Source organism: Pinus tabuliformis, chromosome 6, assembly GCF_031772625.1.
Source record: "Pinus tabuliformis cultivar Carrire ecotype Pingquan chromosome 6, CPIR1, whole genome shotgun sequence".
In the NCBI taxonomy this organism is placed as follows: domain Eukaryota; kingdom Viridiplantae; phylum Streptophyta; class Pinopsida; order Pinales; family Pinaceae; genus Pinus; species Pinus tabuliformis.
Genome location: NC_142292.1, coordinates 1,231,297,734 through 1,231,322,517, shown reverse-complemented (window position 1 = coordinate 1,231,322,517; position 24,784 = coordinate 1,231,297,734). Strand labels below are relative to the sequence as shown.

Sequence of the window (24,784 nt, the reverse complement as noted above, 5' to 3'; positions counted from 1 at the left end):
TTTTGGACCATAGTGGAACAGGAAAATGAAATGAAAAATAGAAGAGTCATTGTTGTTCGAGAACCAGTTTATGATTCATGAGGAAGCCAATTTTGATTCAAGATTTTTTTACAGTTTGTTCTTGTGTTGTTTTTTTCTACATATGGTATAACTTCTCATTCTCTTTGGATCAAAGATGACATTGATCCACAATATTTTGATTTGTTGTATATATTTATGATAATGTGGTGATATCACTTTTTTCATGTATGTTTTGTATATGCTCATATGGACAAAATCTGTTATGTTTTCCTAATATGGGGATGTAATTATATGTTTCACACTTTGGAGGATTGGTTTTTAGTCCCCACTAATTTTTATGGAATACATGTTGAACGTGTATATACAAAATTACTTTCTTCATTTAAATATGATTGAGTTTTTCTTAAGAAAAAATAAACTAAGAAATTTAATACAATTTTAAATTTTTTTTTTAATATAGTGCCAAAGTTTATATAACTTAGTTGTAAATTTTTTTATGATGTAAGTTCAAATTGCATATAAAAGTCTTTTTATATTTAAGGAATTAAATTTCACAATAAAAACAAATGTATTTTATATTTTGATGATTTTGCATTTTTAATAGTTTTTAGTTAAATTTAATAGAAATATGTATAGATTTCTTAAAACATTGAGTTTGAGTTGTATAATATACAAAAACATCTAATACATAAACTACACATTATTTTTATAAAGAAATTTGAATTTTTTTTGTAAAATACACATTATTATTATTTTTTAATGAATCATATATTATATAGTCTTGCTTGAAATGATATCTAAGAATATTAGAATATAGATTTAAATGAAGTTGTTAAAAACTAATTAAAATAGATAAAAGTTGTTTTAAAAAATTGACATTCTAAATAAATTTATGAAATGAAGTAAAACTATAGAATAAAATAAATATGAAGCCAATGAAAAAAAAAAAAAAAAAAACTCATTTCCTAAAAATTTTAGGGTGAAAGTTCTTTTAGCAAAACGGTTGAAAGTATGTTCAATGTATTTTTCAATCATTATCATAAATCATTATCAAGTTCTAAAAATCACACAATTTGTATTTCACCAATTCTAATACTTAAATATTAGTGAATATGTATAACAAAATCATATATCATTAATGGCTTTCTAATTTTAAGAGTTGGAAACCCTTAACACTACATTCATGGTGTACAAAATATTATCATTCATTTCCTATCACTACTTACTATTTATTCCCTATTATTACTTAAAATTTATTTCTTGTTACTTCTAAAAAATCATTACATATTTTATTATAAAACTATAATATATTTATATATAAAACATTCATTTTAATAATTTCAGAGTAGTTTTTAAATGCAACTTTTTGAAAAATTTTATGGTTTATTTTCAAATCTAATTTGCTTAGAATCTGGCAAAGATTCATTGAAATCACAAGTTTGACAGGTGAACTCTTCATAATGGAAGTGCCCTATTTTTTTTTTTTATAGTGATGAATCCATATGTAAAATAAAAAAAACCAATTTAAAAAACACAAATCAAAATTTGCCCACAAAATTTGGAAAATCCTTTAACCAATAATAATATTTTTTCCCTAAAATCACATTAAAAAATGAATCTTTTAACCAAATTTCTATTATCAAAAAGTTTCTAATATTTTTTCTCTTCAATATAGATTAAGCTATAACTAAAAAAAAGTTGACTTCCCATTTTTTCAATTTTTTTGGTGTAATTATTAGTTTACCGCTTTCCTCGGAATTTAAAATGATACTTTAATCAAAACTAAGTTTACAATCTCTGTAAATCATAAATGCAGCTTTAGCTATTAGAAATAGAGAGAAAGCAAAGAGATCCATTAAACACAACACCAAACACAATATGTCTTATTGATCTCACAGACATTACATATATAGGAATACATGATCTTTCTAGATCCGAGAATGGTGGATCTAGATTACTAAAAATAGTTAGTACACCTATTAACCTAGGAACTCACACAATACAACTCAGGACAACTTGGAAGTCATGGAAGCATTACTTCCAACACCCTCCCTTAATGCTTACATGTAGAAAATATAAAAAACCCATATTATAACAATAAATAAATCTTTTTCAAATTTGTTTGATATGGTCATCATCAACACCCACATCCACTCTAGAATCTTGCAAACACCGCTCTTTCACCACCACATCTTCGAGCTGTCACTTGACCTCCAGTTAAAATGTATCTAACCATGGTTGATGAGTTTTGCAGAATTGACGCTTCTCAACCTCTGGGAGCGCAATGGGTCAGTGTCCATACTGAACCATCCTATGGAACTGCCACCATCTGTGAATCCACGGCCCTCCCCAGCCTTCATTAGTTAAGCCTTCTTAGTTATACAGGATAGTATTCTCCATACAGAATGTCTTCACCTGACAATTCTACATCTTGACCTTATAAAATAACCTATGACGGGTCACACCAGCTTGACCTTATTAATAACTACCTGTGACTAATGCTCCTACATGTTCTTTGTAGTTTTGCATCATTTGATTTTTACCAACATTTTTTTGTTTAATACATACCAACTAATCATCACAACTTTATTTCACCCACCATAAAAACTTTTTCATCACAAAAATTTACCATAAAAAAATGAATTATCCATTATTGGTACCCCACCTCCATCTAAATGAATTGTCCATTATTGATAAGCCAGATCTTCTCCACGTGTCATTCACTCCTCATTGAAGAACGATTTCAATATTTGCTATCACAGCTGTCCACATTTACATGTTGAAGAATTTGTGAGCGGAATTCATCATGAACCCTCAACTTCACCATTATCAGCGCACTTGCCCATAGTTCCATCACAAATTTGGGTTCCACATGAATCAATGTTATGCTGTCAAGTCTCATCTTCAGCATTTCGCACATCTAACCTGAGATCACAGTTTGGCATCGAATGAGCAGAGCCACCCATTTGTTGCAAACTCAATCACATTGCAGTAGAAGCAACACAACAACAAATCCCTTTAAGAATATTTTTTTTTGAAAACTTACAATGGATCAGCTCCATATTTCAATAAGAATCCAACATACAGAGCTATAAAACCCAGCACTACCACACTACCAATCTCTTTTTTTTTTCAGAGAAAAAAAACATCATGGCTTTATATTAAGTGGATATAAAGGTCAAAATATACATATTCAGAAGAGACTGATTGTCATAGATGCCCAGGCCTCTATATAATGATGCAGGACTAAACCATGATAGCAGATAATACCTATCAACATTTACAAAAGAACCTTGATAAAAGAAGACACATATGAAGGAACAGTGACAAATAACAGAGACAGTGGCTGTTCGAAAAGGTGATCCCATCCAAAAACAAAAGGGAAAAAACGATTGCTACATCCTGCGTTGTGAAAAGGAAACAGAAACAGATGAAAGAGTGACCTCCGAAGACACTCCGAAGACAAAACCACTTCAGGTTCACCACCCACAGCAAAACTAATGGGATCACATATTTTAGCAGAAGATGTTAACGGTAGGAGTCATGGCAAGCCAGAATACGCTGTAGAATAGCCTGGAGAGGCTCCTTAGAATCTTGGAAGATATGCGCATTCCGCCAATTCCACAGGTGCCAGCAAGTGATAATGAACAGCGATCTCCAAGAGAGGGATTGTCTGCTCCACCAGAGAAAGCCTTCCTGTACAGAAGAAAAAGAGATGAGAGGAAAAACAAAATATGTTGATAATTCATACCAGATTGTGAGGGAAGTCGGGCATTGAAAGAACATGTGCATATTTGTTTCCAAAGCATTTCGACACATGGAGCATCGACTTGGCCCCTGCCAATTTTTCCTCTGCAGATTCTCCCATGAAAGATTTTTGTTCCGGAAAAGCAACCATGAGAAGGTAATCATCTTCATCAGACATTGCGCTTTCCAAAAGCAGAGAGGAAAAAGAGAAGGGATTCCGGCAGCAACATAGATCATTTCCGTGTATATGTTCTTGACGCACACAGGTTTATGAATTGACCATATGAGATTATCCCTTGTGCACGAGCGGGTGATTGCCAAACCGTCAAGACTCGCTTTTTTCTCATACCCATAGAAGAGTCGACTGACGAGGCAGATGAAGCTCCTCCCCGTCCTTCCAAATCGGAGAAGCATCGGACCACTCTTTGATTAATTTATCCCATGTAAAGATCCCCAATCTATGAAAATCAGATAGCAGTGAAGGAGGAAATGTGAACCCCCGCCCAGAGAAGATACGATCAAATGCAATAAAAATATGTGATCCTGAATATAAAGTCCAGTAGAAATTCCCAAGGAAGAAAGGATGGATTTTCCGCAGGCTGTTCTAGATCATGGAGCCGTGTTTAGTACCAAGGATCCGTTTCCTGTACCAGTATTCAACAGGCTTATCCCTCAGATATTTGATCTTTACAAGACTACTCCACGGACCGTTCCCAAAAATTCCTCTGTACAGAGACTTGCAGAGAAGAGCGTTACCAAAAGAACGGAGGTGTATGAGGCCCCATCCACCCATACGTTTTGGAACAGAAATGGATGCCATCTTTACAAGATGAAATTTACATTGATATGCTTTTCCTCCCCACAGAAAATTTGCAATCAACCTGTTCATCTGCTTGATGATTTTGCTAGGAAGGTAGAAAATATGAGCCCAATAGACTGGAAGTTGACAGAGGACAGATTGTGCTAGTGTGAGCCTGCCCGCAAGTGAGAGGAATTTATATTCCCATAGTGCAATCTTCTTGTAGAACCTTTCCAGCAACCATTTCCAGTCCCTAGTAGAATATCCTTTTGCCTTTAAAGAGAAACCCAGGTATTTAAAACCCTGATGTAATGAGAGTGTTGATATACCCATCAGGTCTGAGATCCACTGAACGATATCCAGCCCGACATCGTTGTGATACAAGAAGGATTTTTCCTTATTTACAAATAGGTCCGTAGCCTTCTGGAATCTAGTGAGAATGTCATTTATGCAAGCCCAGGAGGCCCGGCAGAGCATTGCAAATATAAGGACATCATCAACAAAAAGATTATGTGAGATGGAAATGTTCTTACAGATCTTGACCAGAAGACATCTTTTGTCCGCAACAACTTTGTTGATCTGAAGACTAAGAGTGTTCATCACCAGAATGAAGAGCAGAGGGGAAAGGGGACATCCTTGCCGAAGGCCCCGCTTAGCCTGAAAAAAGACCGAGGGAATTCCATTCACAATTACCGAATATTTTACATTCTCCACACAAGACATGACCCAATTGACACCTTGTGCCTTAAGTCCAATCTTTGCCAGCATAATTCTCAGAAAACCCCAGTCAACACAATCATAAGCTTTCTGTAAGTCTATATTAAGGATTGCCGCCTCCATATTCTTTGATATCATTTTGAAAAGGCTTTCTTGTGTCATGGCGACCGCATCCAGGATGAATCTGTCCTTTAAAAAAGCATGCTGGTCTCTGGTGATAAAGGCATTCAGAAAGGGCTTCATTCTCTCTGCAACAATTTTTGATATGATTTTAAACATGATGTTACATTAAGAGATTGGCTGAAAATCCTGAAAGGATTTAGTTCTACGCTTCTTTGGGATAAGCGTAATGAAAGTTGAGGTAGTGGCCGAATGAATGTTTCCTGCCATGCGGGATGCATCTACCATACTCAGCAAATCCCTCTTAAAGAGGTCGAAGAAATGTAGAAAAAATTCTATTGGCCAGCCATCAGGCCCCGGGCTTTTATCCTTTTTGAAGGATTTCATGGCCTTAAGAAGTTCTTCCTCAGAGATGGGTTTAAAAAAATCTTCATTTGCCTCTTCGTTGAACATTTCAGGCACATGCTCAACACCCCAAAGGGCATCCTGGAAAACAACCTCCCTCCTTCTGTATTGTGCTTGGAAATATCGTACTGCCTCTGACGAAATCTGATCCTGTGCTAGGAGAATGTTCCCCTGTTCATCTCTAATACTCCAGATAGAATTTTTCTCCCTTCTTGCACTCGCGAATTTGTGGAAGAATTTTGAGTTCCTGTCTCCAGCTTTTATCCATATTGCTCTGCTCTTGAGGCGCCATGTTTCCTCCTCTCTTAGGAGGATCTTGTTTTTTCTTTTTTCCAACTCTCTGATTGTATTTTTCATTTCAAAAGTAAGGGAATTAGGGTCATGTAACTCCCAAAGGGAATCCAATTCCTTCCGGATGTTATTCAGTTCCTCATTATCCCGCTTCTTCTTGTTTTTTTGCCATTCTTTGGAGACCACTCTCAGCCTTTTTAGCTTTTCACGGAATGGCATAAAAGGAGCCATTTCAGACTCCTGTAAATGCTTCCAGTTTTCTGATATGAGCACATTATAGGATTGATCCTCCAAGAGAGTTCTGTTAAATTTAAAGGAGTATCCAACTCTGTGAATATTCCCTTGCCAGGATAAAAAAATGGGCCTATGATCGGATGTGTGCTCTTTCCCAATTGATAACGAAGGCATGCCCAGAATACCAATGATGCTGGCATGAATAATAACCCTGTCAATTCTCTTAGCAACATATGCTTGCCCGGTCCGACAGTTATCCCAAGTCGGCATTAATCTTTCTGGAGCAACATCCGTCAGATCCCTGTTGAGAAGTTCCTTCTTTATTCTTTCTAAGATATAATCAAATTTCTTGCGATTCCCCCAGCACTCGTCAACATTTAGAATGAAGTTAAAATCGCCAGCTAATAGCAGCGATTCTATCTCAAGTATGTGAGATTCAAAAAGCTTTTCCCAAAAGGGCAGCCTGTTCTTATATGGAGCATAGATGTTCAGCAGATTGAGGGGCTCAGATTGTCCCCTGATTGAAGCATGAATTAAGATTCCAGCACAGCATTTATATGCCTTTGCCATGATCCATGTAGGATCCCAAAGAACTACAAGGCCACCCGATTGACCGGTTGCTTCAGTTGCCACCATATGCCATTTAGGGAACATTTTTCTAAAGTATATTATGGATGCAAGGCTAGGATGCATGGTCTCCTGAATGAATATGATCTTCGGATGGGCTGCATAGAAATCATCTTTGAGCGCATTAAATTTAGGGGCTGCGCCTAAACCCCTGATGTTCATCGAGACAAGGAGTGTCATTTTGATGATTCGCCAGCCTCGCGTGCTCTAAGGGGCCGTAACTTAGGTGAATCCAAATAGGACTTCCACTAGAGAGAAATTCCTAACATCATGCTCTGTAGCAGCAGTTCTCCCTCTGAAGTGACGAGTGCCTCCCTTTGTTTTCTTTCTAACAGTGATATTTTTTGCGGATTGAGGACTGATGGTAGGGAAGGACGGGCTGGACGGTTTGTGAATAGTAAGCGGTTCAAGTTCCAATGAGGCTCGATTGAGGAGGCAATCAATATCACTATCAAAATTATTTGCCAGAGACTCAGGGGAGCGTGTCCCGAGGAAGGAGAAAGACACAGGTCTTTTTCCTGTGACCAAATGGGTTCTTTACCCTTCGAACCAGCATGACAGAGATTGACAGGAGACGGAGTAGAAGATGAAATCTGAATAGGTAGGGACCCGACAACAAAGTCGTTTTTGTTCATATCAGGCGGGAGAGGCACGGGTGGGTCACCCGAGGTTCAGGAATATAAGAATGTAATGGAGGCGATGAAAATGAGTCTAGTCGGTTTGAGAGTCTCTGTAGGAGCAATGAAGGTCCAGCTGAGCAGATGGGTCTATTGGTTGAGTAAAATCATGAACCGGTAAGGATGTATGCGTCTACTTACTAGTGACCGGGATGTCCGTTTCCTAGGAAGACTCAGATTCATATCGTCTTACCCGCCTGATAGTTGATTTCCTTACCTTACGTGAGGATCGAAGGCTGCAATTCCTGATCAAATGGCCCGTCTTATGACAAAAGGAGCATCTAAATGGGATACCCCAAAAGTCCAACCTTTGCTGAATTTTGCTGTTGCCCCATATAATCTCTAAGTGATCTGGATAAGCACCTTTATATGGCTTTTCAATAAGGACCCAAACAATTCTTTTGTCTTTCTCTCCCCTGCACCAGGGATCGACGTAGACGAATTTGCCTATCGAGTTTCCTATCTTAGCAAGAGATTCTTCCGACCATAACTCCAAAGGCAAATTTGGTAGCTTCACCCGAATCGGGCAGTTCGAAGGGGTGTTCTTTAATGGATCAAAACCCATGTACCAGCGCGAGAGCGCTAAGAAACTTCTTCCATATACCCAAGGATTTTTTAGAATAATATCTACATCAGAGACTTTCAGAAAGTGGAAGGAATACCATTCCTTCATTATACGGGAGATGATTGGGGTATAGCCGATCAGGGGAGCCCATTTGTCCGTTAACCATTTGCGCATAACCTGATCATCCATCTCGGGAAATTTCCATTTCCCCACCAGCGACAAATTCTTCAGGCTATCAATTCTCTCTGTGAGGGTAACACCGTCCACACATATGGCCTTCGGAGGAGGATCAGTCTTGACAGGGTTTTTAGCCTTGTTAAAGAAGGAAGAAAGGTTCTTGACAGGGGAGTCTCCTTTTGGTTTATGAGGTCCTCTATGAGTTGGCTTAACAATCATGTGCTCCACCGTGGCCTGCCAGCCGGATAAGGACGAATGATTATTCCGTTCCTCCTCTACTTGCATGGCAGCTTGTACAAGCGCCCGCGTGGCGGAGGAGTCCGAGTCGTCCATTACTTTTAATGAGAGAGGGCGTATATTAAAGCCAGGATCCTACCAATTTGTACGACAAACCTAGAACATTCTCTCTGTATCTCAGAAAATCCCCAAAATATAAAAGAGCTGGAGGGAAGGCCGTAAGGAAATTACTGATCTGATGTCAGACACTAAATGAGGTAAGGCCTCAGAGTGTGTCAATGCTATTAGAAAAATCCGGGAGATCAGAACCGTAGGATCAGATTCTGACAAAGGTCGAGTCAGACAGGAGAGAATTTAAAGGTCCTAGATGGGAGAGGACGCGGGGTTGGTACGAAAGAAGACTCCAGAGATGGAAATGGGAGGCGGAGGTCGACGAGATATGGAAGAAACAACTAGCTAATATGATATAGCTTAAATCCCTGCCCCCGAGACAAATTACATATGTACTTTGCTGGTTATTGGAGAGATTTGGAGAGACAAGGGTAGATACAGAAACAATTAACGCTTGTAAGGACCTAAGGAATTTGAAATTTTCCGGTAGCCAGAAAGATAAGGTGTTTCCCGGAATTTCTCTGGTTTTCAGGCATCCCTGAAAAACCGCTCACAGGAAGAAAGGAAATCCTATGCTGGAGAACAGTCGACACAACAGCATACAAGCTGAAAGACACACCACCACTTCCCTATTCTGATACGAAAATCTGTGCACGGGCTATAGAAAACAATAGAGTTCTTAATCTTTGAAATGAAGGATTTCAGCATTATGTTATGAGGACCAGACCTTTCAGCTCAGTTAGCTCAAAAATCAGAATGCTATTACAAGATGAAACTATTAATCGACCTCCTTCAATAAAACCTTAACAGCTAGAGAAAACATATAAGGAATGACAGAAAAAAAACTGACCTTAAACGTGCTTCACCGGAACGAGCAGGAGAGAGAGCGTCGTTTGCATGACCACCCGCTTCCACGAGATATTCAGACATCCTTCAGATCCCAGAAACAGGAATTGAGCAGATTAAACCACCACGGAGATGGTAAGAGAATCTCACATCAGCCCCCCCAGAAAACCGACAGAAAGAAAATTTCCGAATCACCCTCGATAAACAAAAGCTAACACCAAAAACACATTTATCGCCTGATAAGCAAGCGACCCAGTGAGCCTTTGTTCGAAAGAAGAGACCAGACAAAGGCCTGTCATGCAAGAAACCTACGTTTAATGGCCTGAGATGGAAGGCGAAAACCACAGATTGACTATCAGAGGGCAATATATAGCCTAAACCCAGATGGTAAAGTTATGCTCCCAAAAACGTCTTCCTGCATGGGAGTGCACCGTGGCAGCATGCAAGTGCATGCAGAAGCCCTCCTATTCCTTACCGAGTGTCCCTGTCTAGAACGAGATCTTCCCTATCATAAGCAGGCAAGTAAAACTGTTAGCCAATCAGGTAAAGACATTCCCCACCTTCCTAACTTGGACAACCTATAAAACCGAAGAAGGAAAGATCGCTGTCTGTCTCCGGGGATGGCAGGTGGCCGCAGGCTATTGGGATCTGTTATCCTGTTCCGGCTCTGCAAAACTCTGCAGACTCTCCCGCGTTCCGGCTCCACCACCCACATGATCCATCCAATCACCACACTACCAATCTCGCTCAAACATACGATCAACAGATATATAAATGAAAAATAATATAATTTACTCACACAACACAATCTCTTATTCTATTTTATTCACACAAAAATAATATTCAAGGATCTCTCATCTTCTTGACTTTTCCCCTGAGGGAAGGAATCAAGCCAGATTAACTTTGATACCATATTAGAAAATAGAGAGAAAAAAAAGAAATCCATTAAACACAATACAATATATCTTATTGATCTCCCTGACATTACATAGACATTATATATAAAAGAAATACGTGATCTTTTTACTAAAAAAATAACTAGTACACTAACATCTTTTGAACCGGCCCAAACACGGAAAATTACAATTTTGAAAGTTGAGTGCAAAATAATTTTAACGATGTGAACCATATAAGTTCAAAAAGTAAAATTTATGAATAGTTCAATTAAATAAAAGCTGAACCAGAAATGCTAAAGCGTTAATCCTCAAATTATGCCTTTCTCGTTCACCAAAGTTCAAAACGTACAAATTTATGAATAGTTCGATTAAAGAAAAGCCCTTAAATTATGCCTTTCCCGTTCGCCAAAAACATTACATGAAAAATGTAGGAGAACAGCATGAAGCTTCGATATGCAGATATCTATTTGATTTATTGTTATTGTTTTTTCCCAAAATAGTCAATATTATTGATATTACTAATTTTTTTCCAATAATAAGTTTTTTTTTTTTCTTCAATATCATTTTCCAATATATATAAACAATTGTTTTCAGAAAATATATCTCTTTAACAATGATAGCTATCTTTTTCTACATATTTCGAATTTTGTATTTAGTTTGATGTTTAGTTGTAAATATATGTAATAATTTTATTAGTGTAGTTTAATTATAACACATTTTTTGTGATAAAATTGTTGGTGATATTATTTTTATTAGTGTAGTTTAATTATAACACATTTTTTTTGATAAAATTGTTAGCTATATTAAAATTGGTTTTTTATTGTAATAGAATTTTTGGTGATATTATAGTTATTTTTAAATTGGGTTGTAATATTAATTATTAATTTTTTTAATATATATAAATTATTTATTATTAATTATTTTTTTCAATATATATAAATTATTGTTCTCTGAAAATTTATTTGTTTAATATGATAGCTATCTCTTTCTACATATTTGGAGTTTTGTATTTAATTTGATAGTCACTTGCAAATGTATGCCATATTTTTATTTATGTAGTTTAATTATAACACATTTTATAGTGATAAAATTGTTGGTGATATTATATTTTTCCTTTTTTAAATTGCTCTTAAACCAAAAACCTAAAACACTTAAATTATGCGAATAAAACAAGTCAAACTCAAGCTCAAGATTCCAACAAATCCTTACTTGCAACTCAAACTTACCCTTCCATTAAATCCTTACCATTTTTAAATATAAATTATTAAAATAATATACTCCACCAAACCAAAACCTCCATGGCCAACTTCAATACCAAAAAAAATACAAAATTTCTCATAGTTAGAATACAATCTGTTAGCGGGAGTTAAGCTCAAGCAGTGAAGGCACAATTAAATCTTCCGAAACATATTTTACATATGGTAGCGGGAGTTAAGCTCAAGCAGTAAAGGCACAATTAAATCTTCCCAGACATATTTTATATGTATAAACTAATTATAACCCACCATCCCAAGATTAGGATTTCTACGTCTATTTTGATCCTACATGACACATCCATTTTAAGGGAACAGACATGACATTCATTTTAAGGGAACTGTTTATTTTTCAGATGTAACCATTCATTTCCACACACAGACGGATCCTTGACCCTTTTCGACGTCTGTTTCGAAACCTAAGCACCTGATCTCACCAAAGAGATGGATCGTTTAGGGTAAGATTCTCGTTTTCGCCAAACGGAGGAGCTACCTGTACAAAACGCTTGTGGCGTTATGTGTTTGCTCACAGGAAAGTTGGGTGACTGTCTGCTACAGATGAGAAGACACGATACGTATGACCTCCTTCCATACATGCTACGAATGTCGCAAGACAGCCTGTATTGTAATCACTTTTCAGAGCAAATTGACATTTGTGGATTCTGAAAAAGCAACACCATGTGCTCCGTGCCGTCCTCCCCCTGATCGAGAAATAGTACATAGATTACGCTTTTCCAAGCCACTGTGCTGGGTGAATTCACTTTCACTTCCACTTCATCTAGCTGATATGATAACCGGACTATTTTTGGCTTTTCCAAACTCATCCTAAATGGGGTTTTCTCCTATCAATTAACATCATCGTATGCCAATGCGCCATAATTACCGATAGAGATACCTCCTCATACACGCGTTCCCATTTTCTGGATTTTTCGGGATACAGCACACGCTGAGAATCGTATCTAGGCCAGTGTTGGGATACCAAAACCGTAGACCAATGTCCATGGAACACACATAAACCAACGCTGAGAATCGTATTAAACCTAATGTTACCAAAACCCTAGACCAATGTCCATCGAACACACATAAAACGCTGAGAATCGTATTAAGGGCAATGTTGGGATACCAAAACCCTACACCAATGTCCATCGAACACACATAAAACGCTGAGAATCTTATTAAGGGCAATGTTGGGATACCAAAACCCTGGACCAATGTCCATCGAACACACATAAAACATTGAGAATCGTATAATGGTAATGTTGGGATACCAAAACCCTAGACCAATGTCCATCGAGCACACATAAAATGCTGAGAATCGTATAAGGGTAATGTTGGGATACCCAAACCCTAGACCAATGTCCATCGAACACACGGCTCTGAGAATCGTATAATGGTAATGTTGGGCCCAGAACCCTAGACCAATGTCCATCGAACACACATAAAATGCCGAGAATCGTATAAGGGTAATGTTGGGATACCAAAACCCTAGACCAATGTTCATCGACCACCCATAAATGCTGATACACTTGTCGATCCCGATATTGAACCGAAACTTACAAAATCACTGAACACAATCCAATTTCACGTGACGAAATCATTTCCCCGGACTACATCCATCTAATACGGTAGGGTTAGAATTTGGAAAAAACCATACGGTTTTGACCATTTTATAGATCTATCAGCATTTTAATTACATTTAATGATTGGCTGAGGTAGTTTTCAGCAGGTAATCTTGCCAACTCGGCATTTCTGGATACATCAGGCAACGTACAGTTGATGTGAATCTCAGCACCGCTCGAGAAAAATGTATCGAATTTGAAGAGTATTCAAACGAATTGCATCGCTTAAATCTGTTAGGTAACCCCAAATTATAAATCGATAATATAACGGAACTCTTTGACACAAAATTCCTGCTTAATTTGGGTCAGTATCTTCGTGAATATACAGGTTTCGTCCATACCAACAACCTCAATCTCATTCGAATAGATTCAAAACCCTAAATTCCTACTATTTCGATCAACCTATCTCATTTAATGCATAAGATTGCCAATTATAGAAGACTGCAGTACAATAAGCGGTCGTGAATACCCTTTATTGGGTATCTCGAACTTAGTGTGGATCTTACTAAAAAATTAGTATTGATGTATTGCCCATAAATGCTCTCTCAACTATTTTAGGGACAGAGTTAGAGGATAAGCTGATTTGGAAGTGGGGACTCACCCTATCATTCCCAGATTCTCATAATTATTTTTCTATGACTAATGCATTTCCTCGACAACAAGGATTAATTATGCATTACCACAAATAACTAGGACAGGTAGATTAATACAGGTTAGATGAAGTTAACTTTTGGAAAGATGCCTCGTACTTTATGGCCAGTATTGGAAACCACTTTTAAGACGTCCTTGCAGACTGCCTGGATTTGCCTGCCAATGCAAAGTGGAGCCGGTCTCACCTCTGTTGAATGGAGTATTTATGAAAGAGAGCAGCAGAAGTGTTCATTCTTTCTCTCCAGAGGTGCCGCAGGAGCGCTCGATATCGCTCTCATCGTTATCACCATAAGATTCTACTCGCCATACAGCGTTTTCAGGTAACAATTCCAACTGGCAGCTGAAGTTTTCATTTTTTTAATGTTGTGTGATCGTGTTCTAAAAATAGTAAGCTCCTCATCTCTGGGCATGAGCCAGAGGAACTAATCTTAAAGAGGGGAAAAGTAAAATAATGCATTGCGTGTCACTGGTTCTTCCCGTTATAGTTAAAAAGTAGTGCATGGTACTAGTCAGGTACAAACAAAATAAGACTCCGTAGCCATTCGCATCTGTGTCAAACATACAGAAAAGAATAATACATTTAGATTTCATTTCTGAGAACTTTTGGTGGTCTATGGTGTTAAAATGCCTTATTTGTCAAAACATACCCATTGCTTTCTGGGGGCTATGTATTCTGGCTTCTAACTGAAAGACAGATTGCTGATTACCCAGCCGGGTAACAATAAAAACCAAACATAGACACCTCTTCAAAACTATGAACTACGTAAAATAAGAAACACATTGATTCCGCTTCTTCTTTCTGGTCTAGGCGGCTTCCTGAAAGGATGAACAGTGTCGTGCCGTTCATTCCTTGAGGTTAGATGATTTCCATGCTTTGAGCGAAAATGTTGAGTATTCCCCACAAGTGTTGGAATAATCGGTGAGTGCAAAATAAACACGGTGGAAGCCAAACAGCTAGGTCATTGCCATTATGCATGACATTAAGTACTGAATGGTTGAGAAAACAATTTGTCCAGATTTTCATCTTTGATTACATTTAGTTGCGGTGGGCTCGCCCACCAAAGGATGGTAAGGTTCATCCCTAGAGATTTTTGCTTAGTTTAATACCAAATTAATACCTGTACATTTTTAAGAATGAGTATGGTTTTTTTTCCTGGGCTTAATACCAAATTAACACCGCATTTTATGGACGAGGAATGTAGTATTTTCCTTGATGCAATAAAAATTAATAGGTGTACTAGTTTCTTTAGTTTAATGCAAACAAAACTAATAATTTTGTGTATATTGGTGCAATAAAAATCAATAGTTGTAATTAATTAATATATATATATATATATATATATATATTAATATATATATATATATAAATAAAATATTAAATATTTTTTTGTTAAAGTTTAATACGAATAAATATATATAAATATAAATATATATATATATATTTATTTATTTATTTTTTAAATTTAATAAAAATATAATTAATAATTTTGTATATATATATAAATAATTATAATATTATAATTTTTTGGGTAAAATTATATATATATATATATATATATTTTTTATTTTTTATTTTTAAATTTAATACAAATATAATTAATAATTTTGTATATATATAACTTGTAATTTGTATATATATATATATATATATATATGTTTTGAATCATAATAAAGTTTTTTGTTTGTGCTTAATATTTGGGAGATTCCAGTGAAAAATAATAATAATGATGTTGAAGGTTGATATTAACCAAGGAAGATAAGATTAAATTAATAGTTTATTTATATTGATTGTAGATTTTGAAAAAATTGAAAATATTGAAAATATGGTGAATATAGTCAAAATCAATTGTTTGACTAACCTTATATTCATATTCATTAGATTTTTGAAATATTATAGAACTTACGATAAGTTAAGCTTAAATTTGTATATATATTTTTAATAATATGATAGTATTAAAACTTCCTCATATGAAAAACAAGAATTGTATAAAATAATACTACAAATTATTTATTATAAAGTTAATTTATTAGTTTATTAAAAACAAAAATAGTATAAAATAATACTACACATTTGAAACAGTTTATTATTTGATAATTTAAATATATTAAATTAGTATTTTGAAAATAAATATTCATTATATTTTACTATAATGAAGTGATTACTTTATATATATGTCGATAATAATTTAATTATTATCTTTTAATAAAAAATAGATTTTTTATTAAATTTATTTATATTAATTTGAATTATATGTCATTGTTTTTCTTTAGGTCTATTGATATATGCCCTTTCTTTCCATATATTTTGAGCCTGAGTTGTTTGTAACTTCATTTTAGTTATAAACTAATATTATTATAAAGTTAAATAATATTATAGTTTATGATAAACTTATTTAAATACACCAATGATATTAAAAAAAACTATTTTAATTATAATACAATAAAAAATTAATAGAAATACATTAAAATTTACATAATTGTCTTTATTGCCCACAAAATTATTGCCCACAAAAATACAAGGATATTTAACACGAAATCTTACTCTTTATCATATTATATTATATATATATATATATATATATAAAATTTCAAATATTTTTAATAACAAGCCTCTCCTTAAAAAATATTACAAACGCTTTAGTTATTAAAAAAAATTCCGCCACTAACATTGAAAGACATGTGACTTTGGTGGGTAGTGAAAAATGTTTCAACACTTATTCCAAATACTCATATTCTTATTTTTAGTTTATACAATGTTGAGTTACTTTGAAAGTGATTCATTATGTAAATTAGTTTTCAATTCAACGATACATTTTTAAATTATTGATGAGTAAAATTAATAAGAATATAAATACAATTAACTAAAAGAAAATTTAAAACTAATATCTATTTTTGAAATATAAAAAAAAATAAAAAAATATTTGTAACAAATTATAACAACATTTTTCTATTTTTCTTTAACATAATCATAAACATTTTTTTTTTAAATATAATTCAAATTATAAACATTCACAGATATTTATTCTTAATATTTAATATTTATAATTTATTAGAATTAAATTTATAAAAATATCGTAATCATTAATCATACATTATAAAATAAAAATATATTTTTAATTAAAATTTTCAATATAAATTTTTTTGCACATATATTACTCATCTAATACTTAAATAATATAAAAATATATTTTATTTTATATATTATTTATATTAAAATATTAAAAAATTATGATAAAATTTTTGAATTAAAATGAAAATTTATCATAATAAAACTAAGTATACCAACACTAAAATACCTATTTAAGCCTTTAAAATATTGAAACTGATAGTATGTAAGAATTTTCTCAACTTTACTAAATACACATTTTTGGTTAAGGCGTTCACTTGAAAGAATCTTGAATTTCTCAACTTTACTAAATACACATTTTTGGTTAAGGCGTTCACTAGAAAGAATCTTGACTCTACTTAATTGAGATATGGATTGAGCTTTAATTGGACAAGAAAGTTAATTTTGATCTCTTCATTTTAGTTAATAATTTTTATTTTTTCCAATAAAATGTTAGAAAGTTATAATATTATTGTTTTTAGAAAAATATTTCCGTAGAAATATAGTTTTGATGATGAATCACATAGGTTGGTTCGAACCCATCTGTCAAAATTTTCTTGTATGATCTTTACATAAAGAATTTTCTTAATTCATTATAGATCACAAGAGCCTAAATCAAGAAATTATTATTTTTTAGGTTTTTTTAAAAATAATTTTATTAATTATTTTTATTAATATATTTCAAAACTTAGAAAATAGAATTATATTATAACTTTTATCATTTATGAGTTTAGAGAAGGTTATATTTTTCATATATTGTAGATATAACTTCAATATTTAGATATTAAAAAATAGTATGATTGAAATTATTAAAGAGTAAATTTTGATGAGAGGCCGAGAAAAAATTTAAATAGGAGTATTTTGTGTTCCCAACATTATTTCATGAAAATGAGTGATAATATTTAAAAATGTCTTCCACCATTATTTCATGAAAATGAGTGTGATAATATTTAGAAATGCTTTCTAGTCCCAAGGGCAACTCAATTGGTAGTGAAAATGAAGTCTTTTGTGCAAGGAAGTTCGAGGTTCAAATCCCCCCAATTCCCATGTGCTTGCAAACATATGTAGGCAACTAGAGGTTATAGTGGTAGTGGTTGGAATCGACTCCATGTCACATGAGTATGAGACCAACCCAATTGCTAATTCCTCTAGATACAAAAAGGGTGTTCATTCCTATTTTTGTTATTATCTAGTTCATGAACAGGAGGGTGATAATATTATAAAAGGAGCTCAATCTTATTTTTTCTTGTCTTTTATAACATGTTAAATAATATTCTAATTTTGGGTAAACCATAAGATTCCATATTCCTATCTAGACATGTTGAAAAGTAAGATGGTTGAAAAAAACACTAAAACATTTTGCCTCTTTTAAGAAATAATTCATAAATACATTATGACATCTTTGTTCATCTTTTACCCATTTGATGACAACTTGAAAATCCCCAAACAAGTGTAATATATCAATTCCATTTTCATTCGCGAGCAACAATACTAGTTTTAGTGTAATCAATTTTTCATAATTAGTTCATGCCTGCCCAATCCTATCCTAAATGTATTCAAATGATTATTTGCAAAGAATAGAATTTTGCTTCCTTCACATACAACATGATCCCCTTATGATGACCCATTATAAAAAACACAGGGAAATCTCTTATTAATTTGTTCTTTAACCACTACTCCTGCTAAGTTTTCTTCTTTACCCTATGGGAAATGCCTCGATTTGCTAAGCCCATTAGTTGCACACATTATTGTAGGAATGTTGTTTTTTTCAAAAATTGAAAGATTCCTAGTCAATTGTATTTGAGGCCACTAATAATGGAAGAGCCTCAAAAGCCTTTTGTGTGGATTCCCTACACAATTCCTCAAACCTACTCTAAGGGAGTTTATTTTCCATACATTTTCTAGCCACACTTGTTTTTAATTATCATAATTCATCATCAAATGACCGTTTTTCTTCACATTAAGTTTGCAAAGAGTACATCTACCAAGTGCCTCCCAATTGCTCTTCTATAATTTGTTCCTGGCGAATACTTTGTTCATCAATAAACACCATATAAATAAATTTGCTCTAGAAGGACATTTCATCATCTAAAGATACTGACACCATCATTGAAATTCTTTTCTCCCTTCATCTGTACTTAAAAACATATATCCAAGCCTAGATGTGTAAACCATCTAAGGTGAAAAAGGCCAGGTTAGTTTGTCTTGATGTTTTAGAATTCAAACATGACTCCTATCTAAACATGATAAACAACCATTCCATAAATCCACTTCATTTTGTCTAAAGCCCAACCTATTTGTTGTAAGTCATCCCTACCACCATATCAAAGGTGTAATTAGGTCTACAATGTTGTAGGAAAGTGTAATACCCCTTTGTTTCTATGTAATATTTCTGTCTTAGAATGAACTATTTTTAGATGTGATGGCTAGGAAGCCATGATGGTTTTGATTTGATTAAAAAATAAAGTATGGTGATGTAATAAGTTAATTTTATTAATGAAAAGGAAATTTGGAAATTACTTGGGAAATAAACACTTGAGCTAAGAGATTTTTTCGAAGATCCGAAAACTAGTATTGGTGGATATGATCAAGACAGTCTTCCCTTAAATAACTCCTAAAAATCCCTAGGGGTTGATTCATAAGATTTAGTATGACAGGAGAGAAAATATGTTAAATCACTTAGTTGTAGAAAAATATTGAGTAAGCGTGAATAAAGCACCACGTAAGGGAAAAGCGGGCTTTAAAGAAAAAAGAGAATATATATATATATATATATATATATATATATATTTATTTATTTATTTATTTTATTTTTATTTTTCCAGAAAAAAAAATAAGGAAAGAAAGCTTAGCCCAATGGGTTGGAAGACCCATGAAAAGGAGGACGTCGCTAAGGAAAAATCTGCTAGAGAAGTAATGTATAAAACAAATTACCTCGAATCGCAAGAGGTTGTTGATTCTTTGGCGAACACATCTTAGGTTGAGGGGAACTAGAGGAATCAATTCAAGGTTCAGAGGAAAGTGGTTTGCTGAAGTAAAATTCTAGTTATAAATACGATTAGAAATTTTAGAGAATTATTAACTCATGGTTATATAAAAAAATTGTGAGCGTTTTGTTTATTTATTTTTATCATAAAATAGGATTGATAATACTAGTTTCTGTTCTAGTAGATTTATATTTTTTTAATAATATTGGTCACTCAAATGACGGTGCATGGAAAGAGGGGGGTTACTGTGTAATTAGGTGAAATTGCATGTGGATAGGAAATGAATAAGTACAATATAAATCTATTAATATTTAATCGTTATGAATGCATACAAGTGAATGTTTTTAATTTAATGAAATTTGAGAAGATGAAACAATGTAAGAGCAAAAAATTTCATTGTTACCGGAAAACCCTTAATTTGTTAATATGGTGAACTGTCTTCAGTTTTATTGGTTCTGGATACCTATGCGTGTACAAATTGAATTGGTGTATAGTCCAATTTAGAAAAATTTCTCTTTGGGAAGAGTAGGATACACTAATCAAATGGAGAAACCATTCATTTTCATTAACAATAAGTATTTGACTAGACCTACAAATGGGGTAGCAAATTGTAATTTATGGGAAACAATATTAAATTACGAATTTATACTCGGGGGATTTTTTATGGGTATTTATCCATTTACGAATCATATAATCAATGTCCAGGATTTCCCTTAGGTTTCGAAAGAGAAGTGACTCACCAAATGTGAATCAAAATTCTCAAGGAGAGATAATGTGGCAAACTTGATTCCTAATTTCGAGTTACACAACAAGATTAAGCTCTGAAAGTTTTGGGGAATCCTTAAGTCTGTACATTCTGAAGGTTAACTCTAGCAGCATCGTCTCAGATGCTCGCTAGAGAAGAATAATTTTACTAAATTAACAATATTGGTATACTCAACCGAATCAAACCAACAATGTAATGTAAGAGGAATTGAAAGAAAGAAAAAATATAGTTTAATATAAAAATGTCTTAAACCCTGGAATAGGAATTCGACGAGAAGGAAAAATGCAATAGTGGTTACAGGGTTATATGTTCTTTAAGGTTTCCTCAAGTATTTGATATAGATCAAGAAGTCAGGGGACAATTTCCACACACTTGACTAGTGTAGTCTGTGTCAATTTTTATTCAAAGATGAAGAAAGGTAGGAAATGGTTAAGGGGAGAATTTACAAAAAAATAAATAAATCAGGGATTGATATAAAGGTTCAAGAAAAGCAGAGAAATTATCTCACTACCAGCGTTGGCACCAGTATCATGCGAGGTTGTATATGGTTGTAACATAGACTTGAAACATAAAGAGGTTCTGCACAAAATTACTGGAGAAATAAACCCATTGATATAAAATTTGCTTAGACAAAAAATTTCCATAGTAGATACATAAATATAATTTCTTTCACTATTTATAAAATACTGGGGGAAATATTGTAAACATTTAAAACTTAACATTAATAAATGGGGTTGTAAGCTTTGATATCCATCACGTGTGCACATTTAAAGGAAGAAAATGGTCAATTTAGTAATATTAGCAGAATAAAACCATTTCCAAGTGGAATTCAAAATCTAAAAGAATTTCACCATAAGCCACCACTGGAAATATTATCTAAACAGAATTGGAACAAAGAAGAAAGATTTTTAATCAGATGATAAGTTTTACACACAAACAAACATTTCATAACACATGGAATTAAGGAAATATATCCATACAACTATAGTTAGGAAGAAAATATGAGAATACATCTTGATGAAGGAAACAAATTGACCGAGACTTCCCAGTGGGAGGACTTGAGTCAACCTCTAGTCGGAGGTGTAAACCCCTTCTTAAATATATGTACACATTTAATAGAGAAAAACAACCTCAATATCAATAAATGGTTTCAATTCCTAAGCTTGTAATCATACTAGAAGGAACAAAAGGAAACTAGTAATGACCCCTAGCAAGGAAGAATTACACTGAATACGAAGAATAACACCACTATCTCTTTAAGCGTGAACCACTATTTTGAGAAGCAGAGGTTATATGGGACAATCGACCTAGGCAAGAGTATGAGTTGTTAGCCAAAGAAGGAAAACATTCTAACCATTGTTGGAACTTTTAAGGAAAAACCCCTTAACCTACAGGTGTTGGAGTTACCTGCAGAAGAGGAACCCAGAATTAGTGCCAACCTTGTTGGAGAAACAAACTAAAAGAATAGAGTAGAAAATCGTTAAAAACCTCCAAAATGATTTGGTTACTTGTTGAAGGAAATTTCGCTGTCGAGGACACATGATCTTCCCTAGAACGTGTAGCATAGGGAGGGAATATTCTCATTCAATGACAACTTCTCCATAAAGTTGGAGGATATCAAGAATATATACCAGAAATTAGATGAATAAACTTAACAACGAACACGTATTGGTGCCATGGTAAGCCAACATAAGGGAACATGATCCAGGAGGATCACCCATTTTCTACATAATGAAAATAGGCTAGAAATTTTACAACTTGAGAAGATAATGGATTATAATTTGTATTCTTCAAAATTCTTAATAACCCACTATAGAAATCCTTGTTATCAGAGCCACGAGAAGTAAGGGCTTTACTGAGATAAAACTGAGAGATGAAATCAAGCAAATCTTGGTGGAAATTCCAAATTGAGAGCGAAAATCCATCCAGTTTCTTGTCTAGGCAGACAAGGAAGAAACCCAGTGAGTATTTCAGTATAGAACAAAACCAATGATTTAAAATAATTTGAGATTTTAAGAATTTTCAGTGCTTAGAAATTTTTAGAGCTCGAAACTAGTTATGATGACACAACTTACCTGCATCAGTGAGAGGTGAAAGTGCTAAAGCCTTGGTGGATGCGACAACATCTTGAAAGAGACCCCTATTGTTAGTCGTCATCCTCCTATCATGGCGGTGTTACAGGAGCTCAACACCGCGGAGGCAAGGTAGGAAACTTCTCGAATGCATCAAGTTACAAACCCCATCGCTAGGGTAAGAGAGGAGAAATCATAACAACTGTCAGATAGAATACGAATCAAATGTGATCGTAGATGGGTAGAGGGTATAACAGACCATGTGAAATTCACATGGGCCTAGCCTATGTGGCACAAAACCATTCATGCACAAGGGCCAAAGTCCCTTATAAGAACCTTCTAATAGCCAAATAGGTATATGAAACAAATTTCTAAGTGCCGAAAAATAAAAGAGGGTGTACATGTCAATTTGGTTATACATCTATAACACTTGGTGACAATTTAACTTGAAACTTAGCACAACTATGACACATGCTCTCTCATAAAGCACAATTAAAATACCAAGGTTAAAACAACATCACGCGCCCAATCAAATATAAGAATTTGTATTGATATTCATACATCACTATGTATATCAATGTCATAGGTCTAAAGACTATCAAATATGACCTTTCCATCAACATCATATAGGAAATGACATGTCTTGTAGACCATACTTCTTCCTAATCCATATTCTTAGGATGGCGCCCAATAAATAATTTGACTAAAAGTTATCAACACTACTGCTATATATAACTAACAAAAGTGGACCACAAGGTGTTCTTATAAATCAAGGGAGTGATTAATGTTTCCATTAGATGGAAAACAACAAGGGAGGAGAGTAGACATTATAAGGCAATTTGGGAACATTGTTTCTGTATAAGTAGTATAATTGTTTTTTTCATGTGGACGAGGACCATTAAAAATGGTATCAGAGCCTCAGTTTCAACACTGGGCTTGGAAGGGACCATCATATTAAAATGAAATAATGGGTAGGCATGTAAACAAGAAATACTAATAACATGCTGTATTGTGTATAAGGTACGAGAGTGAAGCAGGCCATAACAAAATGGCGAATAATTCCCCACCAGCCATTACAGTTGGTGAAGAATTATATGTTGAGTTGGGGAATGGAAGTACCCCACAAACCTCTCAGTTTATGGATGTTATCATAAACCTGCAACAAGAGTTGGCTCATCTAAAGAGTAGTAATGAACGCCTGCTAAAAGCTAGTGAAGAGCAAGAAAGAATGACAAGAGAATTGATGGAAAATTCTAGTCACAAATTAATTGAACATGAGGCACCAAAAGGAACAAATGATGAGATGGAATCAGAGAAGTTTGAAAGCAGAGGTGATTTTGATAGGACTTACTCAAAATCACATAAGATAAAGAGGAGGATGGAACTGTAAGGGGAATTTCAAAAGATAAAACCCCCTACTTTTGATGGGGAAAAGGAGGAGGATGTAGAGGCTTGGCTCCTCAACATGACTAAGTATTTTCAAGTCTATGAGTATGATAGTAATCTGAAGGCCAGATTGGCCATTTATCAGCTGCAAGGTAGAGCTTCTCTCTGGTGGGAAGAGGCCAAAAGTGTGCATACTTTGGAGGAAAAAAAGTTTCCTGGGAGGAATTCCATAAACAGTTTAAATCTCAATATTTGAATGAAAGATACTACGATGATCGTGCCAAGGAATTTCACGAGTTAAGGTTGGGGTAGTTAACAATGGACGAGTTTGTGGAAAAATTTACCAATTTATTGTGGTATGTCCCTTATATTAAAGAGGAGAAATCCAAGGTACAATGATTTTTGAACTGCTTACTCGCCCCTTACAAAGAAATAATCGAGTTTGATAATCCTAAGACAATGGATGAGGCAATA

The 24,784-nt window shown here is 34.2% G+C and overlaps 1 protein-coding gene across 2 annotated transcripts in view; it reads left to right on the top strand.

Annotated features, from left to right (window-relative positions):
• Nucleotides 1-24,784, top strand: part of LOC149263140 (MADS-box protein AGL24-like) — a 293,922-nt gene that overhangs the window by 30,336 nt on the left and 238,802 nt on the right. Inside the window, exon 1 of one of the 2 annotated variants that reach the window (XM_089387216.1) lies at nucleotides 14,030-14,313. The exons of the other annotated variant lie outside the window; for it this stretch is intronic. Coding sequence (XP_089243342.1) covers nucleotides 14,060-14,313 — 254 coding nt within the window. The 5' untranslated portion in view covers nucleotides 14,030-14,059. Of the gene's footprint in view, nucleotides 1-14,029; nucleotides 14,314-24,784 lie in introns of those variants that run through there. 2 annotated transcript variants of the gene reach the window in all.